Consider the following 13204-nt stretch of genomic DNA (forward strand, 5'->3'; position numbering starts at 1 on the left):
AAACAAAGTGATCTCATCTCCGCATTTTTATCCCGCCAAACAAGTAACCTATGAGAATGAGTATGACGCCGCGGTCACGCCCCTCATTTGTCATGCAAGCCGAGCACAGGTAAGGAAGCTGCGCAAAGCTTTGTGGGAGGACTCAGTAGCTGGTCGAGGAAGGACACTTTTATTTTTTCCCCACCTGTGTGGGGCGGGAGAGACATAAATCCCGCACTTCGCCTTGTGTCCCCTTGCCTTGGCCACCTTTTCACACCAACTTTCAATGGCTTGAACTTTCAGAAACTTTGGAAACGTTCTCAGTTTGTATTTTTCTCTCTCTTACACGCACGCGCGCACGCGCACACTTATCTGTTCGCGATGGGGGATCACGCGCTCAGGGCTTGAGCGAAGTGAATAGAGAGAGACCACAGCGAGAAGAGTGACGTCATCATGGATCCCCTGGAAACGGGGCAGAAGTTCAACCCGAGACAAGTAGGTGACGTCACGACTCGACCAACCGGTTCTTGTCGCTCTGGTGGACTCGTGGTTAGCATGTCTGCCTCACAGTTTCGGTTCAGTTCTGGTGACTCCTGGTCTATGTTCCCATTTATTATTATATTATTACTCTTTAGAAACAATAGCCATGTCACATTTTATCTTAAATGACAATTTTATCTGACTGGATCACCATGGCAACCCCCACCCTCTCATCAGGATCTGGACCTAGATGCCACTCTTCAGTTTTTGCCCACCCCCGACGCCAAAAAGCTGGAAAAGAAGCCTGCGCATCACAGGAAGCTGTGGGTTGGCGCCGGCCTTGTGGCAGCGGCCGCCGCTCTGTCTCTGCTGACCGGACTGCTTGTGTGGCGCTTCCACTGTGAGTGGACATCCTTTTGTTTTTAACCGGCCTCGGTCTGTGGATGCCGTTAGCGTGTTTTGTCTGTCTTAATGAACCAATATTTAATGAAGACTAAAGCTCAATTTTTTTTTTTTTAATGAAATAAAATAAAAACGGGCTTTTTTTAAACTCAATTTTACGCTTGTAAGACTATACTATAATTCTAGCAAAACAAATCCTTCCCTTTCATCTTTGTCAATTAATTTTCATGCACTTCGGGGTTTATTTTAAATGTATTTATTTGGGTGTTACTGTATGGCCGTACAGAAGAAAGGTGGAAAGGTAGTTTGGAAATTTGAATTTATTTTATTGCATAATACTTTGTGACATTTTTTTTAATCTTGCACTTCACAAATACTCCATTTATCACAAAAACTAAAACTCATACTACTTTGTAAGACTAATAAAAACTATTAAATGAAGCATTTTTGAAAACATAAAATTAACAAACCACTCTAAACACTAACTGAAACTAATCGTATTTAAAGGGGAAGCTCCTCCCCCCCAAAAACCAAACAAAACAAAACCCAAAACATCTTGACAATAATATATTTTACGCAGCCCCACTAGTCTAAATACAGTATTCAGGTTAATATTGCATTAGTGGCATATGAGTTAAGCAGCAAAATCCAGCAGTTTTTAACAATATCAGAAGGCGGCCATTTTGCTACTTGCTGTCGAGTGAAAATGACATCACAGTTGCTCAGGTATTAGGTAACAACCAATCACAGCTCTGCTTCAGAAAACAGTGAGCTGTGATTGGTCGTTGCCTGAGCAACTATTATGTCATCTTCAGTCGACAGCAAGTGGCAAAATGGCCGCCCCCTGAGTTGGATTAAAATGGCTGGATTTTGCTTCATTACTCATATTCCACAAATGTAATATTAATCAGAATGTCATGTTTAGACTAGTGAGGTCACATGTAACATATTGTCAAATGTTTAACATTGACTTCCCATCAAAAAAAACCAAACAATCAAAACGAAATAAAGCTAACTACAAAAAAAAATCCCAAACTATTCTAACCTAAACATCTACTTGTTATTATGTTGGCAGTGCACCGCGAGGCCGTGACGCGTGTTTACGTGGGCTCCATGTCCATCGCCAAACAGCACTTCCTGCCAGCCTACGAGGACCCTGGCAGCAAGCCATTTGTCAAGATGGCGTCTCTCGTCAGCCAGGAGGTGAGTGGCGGCGTGGCCCAGATGCATTATGGGAGGTCAGATGTGACTAACGCTAACATTTAATTTTGCAGTTAAGAGTGATGTATGACACAAAAGCGGCGTTGGGCAAATACTTCCAACGCTCGTCGGTGGAGGCCTTCAGGTGGGTCACGTGACAAAGTTGGGAGTGTAATAAAGGTCAACATTGCTTAATGACAGAAACCTGCAATCAATCATCCCAAAAAATGGATGTCTGTACTTGCCTCAATATTTTAGATTTTATGGACGTTAAGCTTTTTCCTCTCCATAGATGCTCACTATAGACAAAATCATAACGTTAATCAATTGTCACAAAAAATAATTCAATATGGATATCTCTACTTATGCCCATTCCGTTGTTCAGATTTTTTCCTTAGTGCCTATAGAGAGGAAAATGCTTAATGTCTAGAAATACATAAGTTGAAGTGGGCATTTTGTTGACGACTGATCACAGTTTTCACTAACTCATTCACTGCCACAAATTAATTAAAAATTAGGGGCGGCAGGCGATTAACATTTTTAATCGTAATTAATCGCATGATTTCACTAGTTAACTCACAATTAATCACACATTTTATATCTGCTCTAAATGTACAATAAACAATTCTAGGTTTTCATACTCTTGTTAATAAAAGTGGAAAAAAAATGTTAAACTAATAGAAATAGTTGAAATACATTTTTGACGTTTATAGCTGTCAATGGCAGTGAATGAATAAAAAAAAGAGAAAACATTATTAAAAATTTGGGGCGTCAGGCGATTAATATTTGTTATCATAATTAGTCGCATGACTTCACTAGTTAACTCACAATTAATCATAAATTTTATATCTGTTCTAAATGTACAATAAAAAAATTCTAGGTTTTCATACTCTTTAACAAAAGTGGGAAAAAATGTTAAACTATTACAAATAGTTTAAATGAATTTTTGACGTTTATAGCCGTCAATGGCAGCGAATGAATAAAATAAATAAAAATTATATATATATATATATATATATATATATATATATATATATATATATATATATATGTTCTAAATGTACAATAAAAAAATCTAGGTTTTCATACTCTTGTTTACAAAGGTGGAAAAAAAAAGTTAAACTAATAGAAATAGTTCAAATGAATTTTTAACGTCTATAGCCGTCACTGGCAGTGAATGAGTTAAAGAGGAAGTCACCACCCCAAAAAAAAAAATTCTTGACAATATGTTCTATGCAACCCCACTAGTCTGAATACATTATTCTGGTTAATATTGCGTTAATGGAATATGAGTAGCAGCACAATCCAGCCATTTTTTATCCATGTCAGAAGGCGGCCATTTTGCCACTTGCTGTCGAGTGAACATGACACCACAGTTGCTTTGGTTTCAGGTAACAACCAATCACAATTCCGCTTTAGAAAACAGGTGAGCTGTGATTGGTCGCTGCCTGAGCAACTGTGATGTCATCTTCAGACGAAAGCAAGTGGCAAAATGGCCGCCCCCTGAGATGGATGAAAATGGCTGGATTTTGCTTCCTAACTCATATTCCACAAATGTAATATTAATCAGAATGTCTTGTTTAGACTAGTGAGGTCAAGTCATGTTAACCGCCATCTTTGCCACCGCTGTAGCGATGGCGGCGATGATTCTGTGACGGCGTACTACCGCTCCGAGTTCAGCGTCCCCGCACCCCAGCAGGCCTCGGTGGACGTCGCCGTCCAGTCGCTGCAAATGTCGGCAGGAAGTCAACAAAGTCGTCAAGGGAGAGTGCTTCTGAAACCCCAGCACGCGCTCAACGTCGACGCCGTCGTCACGCGAGGTCGGCCCTCCCACGCCGGTTAATTGTCAATCAAGCCAGGTAGCGGCCAATCAGCTGAGACGTCCATGTTAAAAGTGTGTCATGTTTGTGTGCAGCAATTGATCCACGGATGACATCATCATCCTTGTTGGGTAAGAATAAGATTTTTTTCCCAATCGCTTTTACCATTGTCAGGCATCCGGTCCATTGTTTGTCTATATATGCCCTGGCATTGGCTGGCGACCAGTCCAGGTTGTACTCTTGGCCAAAGTCAGTTCTCCAATGAGAACAAGCATTAGAGAAAGTGAATTGATGTTTTTAATAAAAGCATTGAGTTTGAAGCTGATATTTGATATGAATAACAAACCCTGCTGGTTTTCAGTCAAGAAGTCCTTTAACGTGCATGTCGGAGAGGGCGGAGTCGTTCAGTCGCCGGGTTTCCCTGATTCTTCGTACCCGTCCAACATCTACCTGCAGTGGCGTTTGAGAGCGGACGCTGCCCACCGCGTGCGACTGGACTTCCAAAAGCTGATCCTGGAGGACGACTGCCAACACGACTTTGTCAAGATTTACGATTCGCTAGCGCCCATCGAGCAGACCGCCATCGCCGAGTGAGATGCCGTATTTAGCATTTCATTTATTTTAAGTAATTTTTATTTGGATTATAATTATAATTATAATTTATTTTTAAATTGTTGTCATTAACTCATTCACTGCCATTGACGGCTATAGACGTCAAAAATCCATTTTAAATATTTATATTAGTTTAACATTTTTTCCACTTTTGTTAACAAGAGAATGAAAACCTAAATTTTTTTCATTGTACATTTAGAACAGATATAAAATGTGTGATTAATCGTGCGTTAACTAGTGAAGTCATTCGATTAATTACAATTAAAACTTTTAATTGCCTGACGCCCCTAATTTTTAATAATCTTTTCCTTTTTTTAATTGAAGGACTACAGAAATCAGTCACAGTTGATATGCTGAAATTAGAGTATTTAGACAGTTTTACATTAAAAAAAATGGCTCCAAATAATTACTTGATTATTATTATATAAATATATATAAAAAAAGATTATTAAAAATTAGGGGTGTCAGGCGATTAAAATGACCACTAGTTCACTCACAATTAATCGCACATTTTTATATCTGTTCTAAATGTATAATAAAAAAAAATCATACTCTTTTTAAAAGTGTTTTTTTTTTAAACTAATAGAAATAGTTTTAATTGATTTTTGACGTCTATAGCCGTCAATGGCAGTGAATGAGTTAATATAAGTATATAAGTTATATTATTATTATTAATTAGATAAATGATTTAAAATAATAATAATTTATAATATATATTTTTTATTACTATGTATAATTCATCTTTATGACTTTACATCATCTGTTTTTACGATTTCTGTCTTTATGACTTCAATCTTTACATCCATTTTCATGATCTCTACATTTATCTTCTTGTCAATCTGCAATCGCCATCTTCATAAACTTCGTCTTTAGACTTCAATCTTTACATTACCTAATTTCACAATTTATATCTTGACTTCAGTCTTTAGTCTGTTTTATTATCTTGAGCAATTAAATGATTTTTATTTTGAGAATTTTTCATCTTTGCATTATCCCTTTTTCCATCTAGTTTGAGATCTCAATCTTCACAACCTTCATTTTCTAGGCCTTAAGTGTTTGTTTCACACAGTTTTCCATCTTTATGATGTTTACATCATCCATTTTTATGATCTCCAGCTTCACAACTGTCATGATTACGGCTTCAATCTTTACGTGATCCGTTTTCACAATCTCCATTTTTACGACTTCAGCCCCCCGCCCGACCACCTTTTCTGTGTAAACCCCACCAAAATGTCCGTGTTGCGTTTTCAGACATTGCGGCATTCATCACCGTTCGCTGTCCTTCGTGTCGTCGGGGAACGTCATGTTGTTGACGCTGGTCACCAACGAGGAGAAGAACTTTCCGGGCTTCTTAGCCAACTTTTCGCAGGTTTCTCTGGCGCCTCCAGGTAGGCATGTGACACATTTGCATTTCTAATGATCTGTGCTGTGGATGTTACTTTTAACCTCATGCTGCCAGCAGGCTGTGGAGGAACCCTGAGCGGTGACCAGGGCGTCTTCTCTTCGCCGTACTTCCCGTCCAGCTATCCTCCTCGGACTTCATGCGTGTGGAACATCCAGGCCAGTACTGAGTCTTCATCACTTGGCTGCAAACTGAGTGGAGCAAGTTCACAAAAGTTGAAGTGGCAATGCTGCTTGTGGTTTCTTTTGCAGGTGTCAAAGGGCAAGTTGGTCAAAGTCAAATTCGACAAGTTCTACGTCGGAAATGACTCCAACCATTGTTCGCGAGATTATGTGGAAGTCAACGGCCGAAGGTTTTTTTCTTCTTCTTTCATTTTTTTTCTTCTTCTTTCATTTTATTTCTTCTTCTTTCATTTTTTTTCTTTCTTTTGTCATACACTGCAAGCCCAATGCCGAAGTAGTACATAACTGCATGTTATCTCATGTGCTACACTCTAAAAACAATTGGGTCAAAAATGGACCGATCCTCTACTTGGTTCAATTTGACCCAACTTTCTGGGTTGTTTTATACAAAACTACCCAATTTTTTGACCCAAGTAAAGGATCTGACCAATATAAAGTGGATCGGTCCTTTTTTTTGTATCCGTAATTGAGTTACTTTTGACTAGTGTTGTCAAAGTTAAAGCGTTAACTAATGAATTAATCACAAAAAATATCGCATTAATCATGTATTAATGCAGATTAACCACACTATTAATTTTGACTGCAGATGATCCTTTAGCTGTCAGTGGATGGTTACGATAACATTCACTGCCATTGACGGCTATAGACGTCAAAAATTCATTTGAACTATTTCTATTAGTTTCACATTCTTTCCCACTTTTGTTAACAAGAGTATAAAAACCAAGATTTTTTTTAATTGTCTATTTAAAACATATATAAAATTTGTGATTAATCGTGAGTTAACTATTGAAGTCATGCGATTAATTACAATTACAAATTTTAATCGTCTGACGCCCCAATTTTTAATAATCTTTTTTTTTGGGGGGGGGGGGGCCTCAGGCGATTTTTTTTATTGTAATTAATCACATGACTTCACTAGTTAACTCATGATTAATGACACATTTTATATCAGTTCTAAATGTACAATAAACATTTTTTTTCTAGGTTTTCATACTCTTGTTAACAAAAATGGGGAAAAAAGTGAAACTAATAGAAATAGTTCAAATGAATTTCTGATGTCTATAGCCGTCAATGGCAGAGAATGAGTTAAAGGTAGCACAGGTTGTGTTTGAGCAATAAACATAACTATGTGCATTAAAGCAAACTATTCAATAAATGTTTGTGTATGGCATTCAGAATATTTATTCATGTCAAAAATTGGGGTCATTTATTTTCATATTTAAATGATGCAAGTAATTCATGGATTAGAAAAAGAGGAGAATGAGCGTGTGCAGTGGATCAAAAAATGTTGAAGATATATTAAATGTCGAAAGAATTAACACATAGCAGGTGCCCTTCAAATTTGGCGGGCAAAAAAATAAAAAATAAAAAGCCTGTGATTAATCAAAACTCTAAGGTGTGTTTAATCTGATTAAAAAATGTAATAGTTTGACAGCTCTACTTTTGACCCAACTGTTTTTAGAGTGTACATACAGTCACCAATATTACTGTGTTTATATTCACTGAACACATAACACAACTTGTATGTGCACATGTTCCTTATTTAATGGTCTGTGTGCCCAACGCAGCATACTTACGTCATATTTAATGTCCTATATACATGTAATGTGCCGCATTCATATCTTATGTCTCTAATGTAGCATATTTGCATTATATTTAATGGTCCGTGCACATCTAATGTAGCATATTTACACCACAGTTAATGATTCATGCATCTCCATCACATCATGTTTCCATCTCAGGCTGTGCGGTGCAAAAGTGGGAAGGACAACAGTGGCCAGCAGAAGCAACCTGATGACTGTCAAGTTCAACTCGGATTGGTCGTATGTGGACCAGGGTTTCTTGGCCACATACCAGGCCTTCATCCCCACTGACTGTAAAATGTCATAGTTACATTATATTGAATTTGTTGTAAAGGGGCATTTGTGTCCAAATGAGACATTACTGTGAAAACGAGACATTCATGTCAAAATGTATGTGTTTAACAATTGGTTCACCTCTAATTATAATCTCGTTTATATATGCACCTCTGATCGTTTTTTGTTGCGTTTTGTTTCGGAGCAGCTTGTCCGGGAAGGTTCCGCTGCACCAATGACTTATGCGTGGACTCGCGTCTGCGCTGCGACGGTTTGGACGACTGCGGAGATGCCAGCGACGAGGAAGAATGCAGTGAGTTTCTGTTGAAATAATCACGTTTTAAAATGGCAATGGATTCTTTTGTTGTCAAATAAACTATTTTGCATATTTGTTTATACATGTAATTTATTATTATTATTATTATTATTATTATTCCTATTATTATCATCAACATTGTCTTGATGTACCTCATCTTTGAATGAGTTGGCCCATCTGCAATATATTTAAATTAAATTACTTTAAGAATTGACTCATTGAGCCATTTTCAGCAGTAAAAAGTGAATATTTTGTCCACAATCTTTTCCACTTATAAATAATGAAGTTTTCAAATTAATTCTGGACAAAATATTAACAAAATGAGTCAAGTATCCCTATAAGTACTTTTTTTTCTTCATACATTTAAGTGCAGCGTTAATTATGCATTATGTTAGTGATTTCCAATAATATTTGTAAAGGTACATTTCCAGCAAAACCTGTAATAGACCACACGATGACAGTATCACACCTTCTTTGTCCCTGACAGTTCGCCGGGTCATTTGTAGACATGTATTAAAAAAAAGAAAAAAAAGTTGACATGCGTATGTAAAATTGGATACTATTGTAATGAAAACAATGCATATTTGTGCATGAAAGAATTCATCACGATTTGAATGGAATTTGACCTCATCTGTCTCTTTGACAGGCAGCTGTGCTCCCAGCGTATTCCGCTGTAGGAACGGTCGCTGCGTCTCGCGGACGACGGTGTGCAACGGCGAAGACGACTGCGCCGACGGGTCTGATGAGTTCAAATGCGCAAAATGTGTGTAGGACCTCAATTGTGTCTCATGATTACCTAATTAAAATATTTCACTTGTGCACACATTTGTGGAAGCAGGACATTTCTGTCCAAATGGGACATTGTCAAAATGGGAGATTTCTGTCAACATGAGAAAGTGATGTCAGAATTTGAGTCCATGTCTAAAGGGGGTTACTATATTTCAAAACGAGAACTTCATGTGGAACCATAATCTGTTGACTGTTGCACCGCTAACACACGCTTGGGATGTCCTACAGTGGTCGCCATGACGACATGTTCCAACTCCAGCTTTCGCTGCAGAAACGGACGCTGCCTAGACAAAGTCAACCCCGAGTGCGACGGCGAGGACGACTGCGAGGACGCGTCCGATGAGGAAGGCTGCCGTATGTCCATCTCACACGCACACACATGCACACACCATTCAATCCAACTGTTGACATTATGTTTAAAAATAAATAAATAAAAGTTTAAATAAAAATGCAAAGTTGGTCAAAGTATTTTTTCGTTAGGAATCTTTTTTTTTTGTGTTCATTTCACATTGAAAAGCTTCAATGCATATCCTCGTGACTAATCTTGATTTAAATCCTCTTACGCTCATTTGAGTAATGGGTGTAAGCAGACTTCTTAATAGCTTTTATCATAGATTTATATTTATTGGGATTTTTTAATTTTATATATCATATTATTTACACTATAGTTAATGGTCTGTGCACCTCAAATGTTTTTTTAAAATCATATTTAATGGTCTATAGACCTCTAATGTACTCTATTTGCATCATATTAGCATAGCATGTTTTTCTGTTTCTTTATTTCTGACACTTTTGGATAACAGGTGAAATTGACCAGCTTCATGTTAGCTATTCCTAAGAAGCAAATGTAGCATAAATGCTAATTGTGTGTGTGTGTGTGTGTTTTTGTTATTTCAAGAGTGCGGTCTGCGGCCGTACCGAAGCTCTCGCATTGTCGGCGGTGAGGCGTCGCGAGAGGGCGAGTGGCCCTGGCAGGTCAGCCTCCAGCTGGTGGGCCAGGGTCACGCGTGTGGTGCTTCCGTGCTGAGCAGCCGCTGGCTGCTGACTGCCGCCCACTGCGTCCAGGACAGGGATTCGGGCAGGTACGAGTAGTTGGGCTACTTTGTGGAGTCTTTACAGTCTGAGACTTTCTTCAAGACTCAACAGCCTTTCCATGCTATTTTAACTCATTCACTGCCATTGACGGTTATAGACGTCAAAAATTCATTTGAACTATTTCTATTAGTTTAACATTTTTTCCCACTTTTGTTAACAAGAGTATGAAAACCTAGAATTTTTTTTGTACATTTAGAACAGATATCAAATGTGTGATTAATCGTGAGTTAATTTGTGAAGTCATGCGATTAATTACGATTCCAATCCTGGCGCCCCAAATTTTTTAATAATCTTTTTTTTTTTAAGATTATAAAAAATTAGGGGCATCAGGCAATTACAATTTGTAATCGTAATTAATTGCATGACTTCACTAGTTAACTCACGATTAATCACACATTTTATATCTGTTCTAATATAATAAAAAAAAAAATCTAGGTTTTCATAACTCTTGTTAACAAAAGTGGGGAAAATGTTAAACTAATAGAAATAGATCAAATTAATTTTTGACGTCTATAGTCGTCAAAGGCAGTGAATGAGTTAAGAGACCAGATGACCAATCACAAGCAAATTGTTTTGCGGGGCAGGCACTCACACGCCGACCAATGGGAAGCCGTCCTGGGCCAGCACGTGCTGAACCGCGCTAACGAGTGGACGGTGAGGAGAAGGGTGATGCGGATCGTGGTCCACCACGACTTCAAGCATCTCACTTTAGACAACGACGTGGCGTTAATGGAGCTGGACTCGGACGTGCCGCTCAACCAGCACATCTGGCCCATCTGCCTGCCCTCCCCCGCGTACCAATTCCCTGCCGGCCAGGAGGCCTGGATAACCGGCTGGGGTGCCAGCAGAGAGGGAGGTGCGCAAACTGATGAGCTTGTGACCATGTGACGAAGGACCGTTGTCAGTAAGCGCTTTGATGGCATCCTTGTGTTACTTGAAAGGTGTGGCGGAGAGCGTCTTGCAGAAAGCCAAAGTTCGAATAATCAACAGTTCGGCGTGTAACAGTGCCATGAACAACGAGGTGACTGATGGAATGATGTGTGCTGGAGTCCTCAAAGGTGACGTGGATGCCTGCCAGGTAAAAAGACTTGAATGACTTGTACAATGATGCTACTTTTGAGACTTGCCACACAAAAAAAAGTCATAAAATGTTGTTTAAAAATGTCAGAAAACTTTCAAAAAGTAACCATAAAATGTCCAAAAACAAAAGAAGAAATCCTGAAAATTACCATAAAAAGTCCACAAAACTGACAAAAATGCCCAAAAAGGGAATAGGAAAAGCAGAAATTTACCATAAAATGTCCATGAAATTGTAATTGAATAAAGAAGGCATAAAAGAAAATCTTCAAAAAGTAACCATACAATGTCCAAAAACAAAGGAAAAAAGTCATAAAATTACCATAAAATGTCTTTGGAATTGTCAAAAAAAAGTCATACAATTGATTTAAATTTTTTTAGAAAACATTCAAAAAGTAACCATAAAATGTCCCAAAACAAAAGAAGAAATCCTGAAAATTACCATAAAATGTCCACAAAATTGACAAAAATGGCAGAAATTTTATAGCAAAAAAAGGTAAAATAATAATAATAAAATAAATATAAAATATCCAAAAAAGGAAGAAGAGAGGCAGACAAGGACCATTAAATGTCCAAAATATTGCCAAAAATGTCAGAAATTTGACAAACGCAGAAAAGTCTCAAATGTAATGAAAAACGAAGTCTTTGCAGATTTACTGGACTTTCTAAAGAGTCTTTAGAGTTCTGCAACAGTCTTTGGAGACTAGTTGGGGTCTCTCAAGAGTTGTGGGGTAGTTTTTCAGGACTAGTCAAAATGATGAGTTTTGACCTGTTGAAAAAAATTAAGTCTTGACGGACTAATTAACAGACTTTAAAGGTTTGTGGAACACACTTTAGAGGCTAGTTGGACTTTCTAAAGAGTTGTCAGAGTTCTTTTAACAATCTCATCTTGTTTCATCTTTGACTCTGTCAGGGTGACTCCGGTGGTCCGCTGTCCGTCATCAGCCCGAGTGGGCGGGTTTTCCTGGCTGGCGTGGTGAGCTGGGGCGACGGTTGCGCTCGCAGAAACAAGCCAGGCATCTACACACGAGTGACCCGATATCGCAGCTGGATCAAGGAGCAAAGCGGCGTTTAGCGACACCGCTAACTCTACCGCGGGAACTTTTAAGAGTTTCAAGTTGAAGGTGTCACTTGTAACAATGCAACAAGTGTTATGAATTGAGTCTCTAAAACACATTGGAGACACAAAACTTCTCAAACAGCAACTTCAGTTTTGACAGACTTCGACTTTCTTGTTACAGACTTAATAGACTTTCTGGAGATTTTTTTTTACAAAATGTCTCATGACATTAAAAAAAAGTATATTTTGAGACTAACTGGACCCTCTAAGAGTCTTCACTGACCTGTTGAAGAGTCTTGAGAGAAACTTCCCATGAAATGAAAAAGGTTATAAAACCAAATTATGAGATTTACATATGGTTACATCCCTACTCGTTTCCCAAGGTACCACCGTTGTTGGACTCTCTTAACTCATTCACTGCCATTGACGGCTATAGACGTCAAACATTTATTTGAATTATTTTTATTAGTTTAACATTTTTTTTCCACTTTTGTTAACAAGAGTATGAAAACCTAGAATTTTTTTTATTGTACATTTAGAACAGATATAAAATTTGTGATTAATTGTGAGTTAACTAATGAAGTCATGCGATTAATTACGATTAAAAAATTTCATCACCCGACGCCCCTAATTTTTAATAATCTTTTCTCTTTTTTTAAATCGCGTGAGGCGATTATTATTTTTTAATTGTAATTAATTGCATGACTTCAATAGTTAACTCACGATTAATCACAAATTTTATATCTGTTCTAAATGTACAATAAAAAATTCTAGATTTTCATACTCGTTATAACAAAAGTGGGAAAAAAATGATAAACTAATAGAAATAGTTAAAATGATTTTTTGACGTTTATAGCCGTCAATGGCAGCGAATGAATAAAAAAAAATATATATATATTTATATATCTGTTCTAACTTACAATTAAAAAAATCT

At 37.7% G+C, this 13204-nt stretch overlaps 1 protein-coding gene across 2 annotated transcripts; it reads left to right on the forward strand.

Moving 5' to 3' along the window:
* Positions 1–114: 114 nt before the first annotated feature.
* On the forward strand, positions 115–12526 carry LOC147178848 (suppressor of tumorigenicity 14 protein homolog). Of its 2 annotated transcripts, none has more exons than XM_086070196.1 (18): positions 115–474; positions 697–859; positions 1937–2064; positions 2136–2206; positions 3694–3881; positions 3977–4012; positions 4243–4471; positions 5745–5881; positions 5953–6053; positions 6147–6247; positions 7820–7953; positions 8142–8246; positions 8896–9012; positions 9267–9392; positions 9937–10120; positions 10718–10989; positions 11075–11211; positions 12124–12526. In XM_086070196.1, exons 1-18 carry the CDS (start codon positions 433–435, stop codon positions 12283–12285), a joined length of 2433 nt encoding a protein of 810 aa, XP_085926322.1. In that variant the 5' UTR covers positions 115–432; the 3' UTR covers positions 12286–12526. The 2 variants fall into 2 exon arrangements, with proteins under 2 accessions (XP_085926322.1, XP_085926323.1); XM_086070197.1 differs by having other exon boundaries at positions 5956–6053.
* The last annotated feature ends 678 nt before the right edge of the window (positions 12527–13204 follow it).

Source organism: Leptonotus elevatus, chromosome 2 (genome assembly GCF_054856555.1).
Source record: "Leptonotus elevatus isolate MCC_2025b chromosome 2, RoL_Lele_1.0, whole genome shotgun sequence".
Taxonomy (NCBI): Eukaryota; Metazoa; Chordata; class Actinopteri; order Syngnathiformes; family Syngnathidae; genus Leptonotus; species Leptonotus elevatus.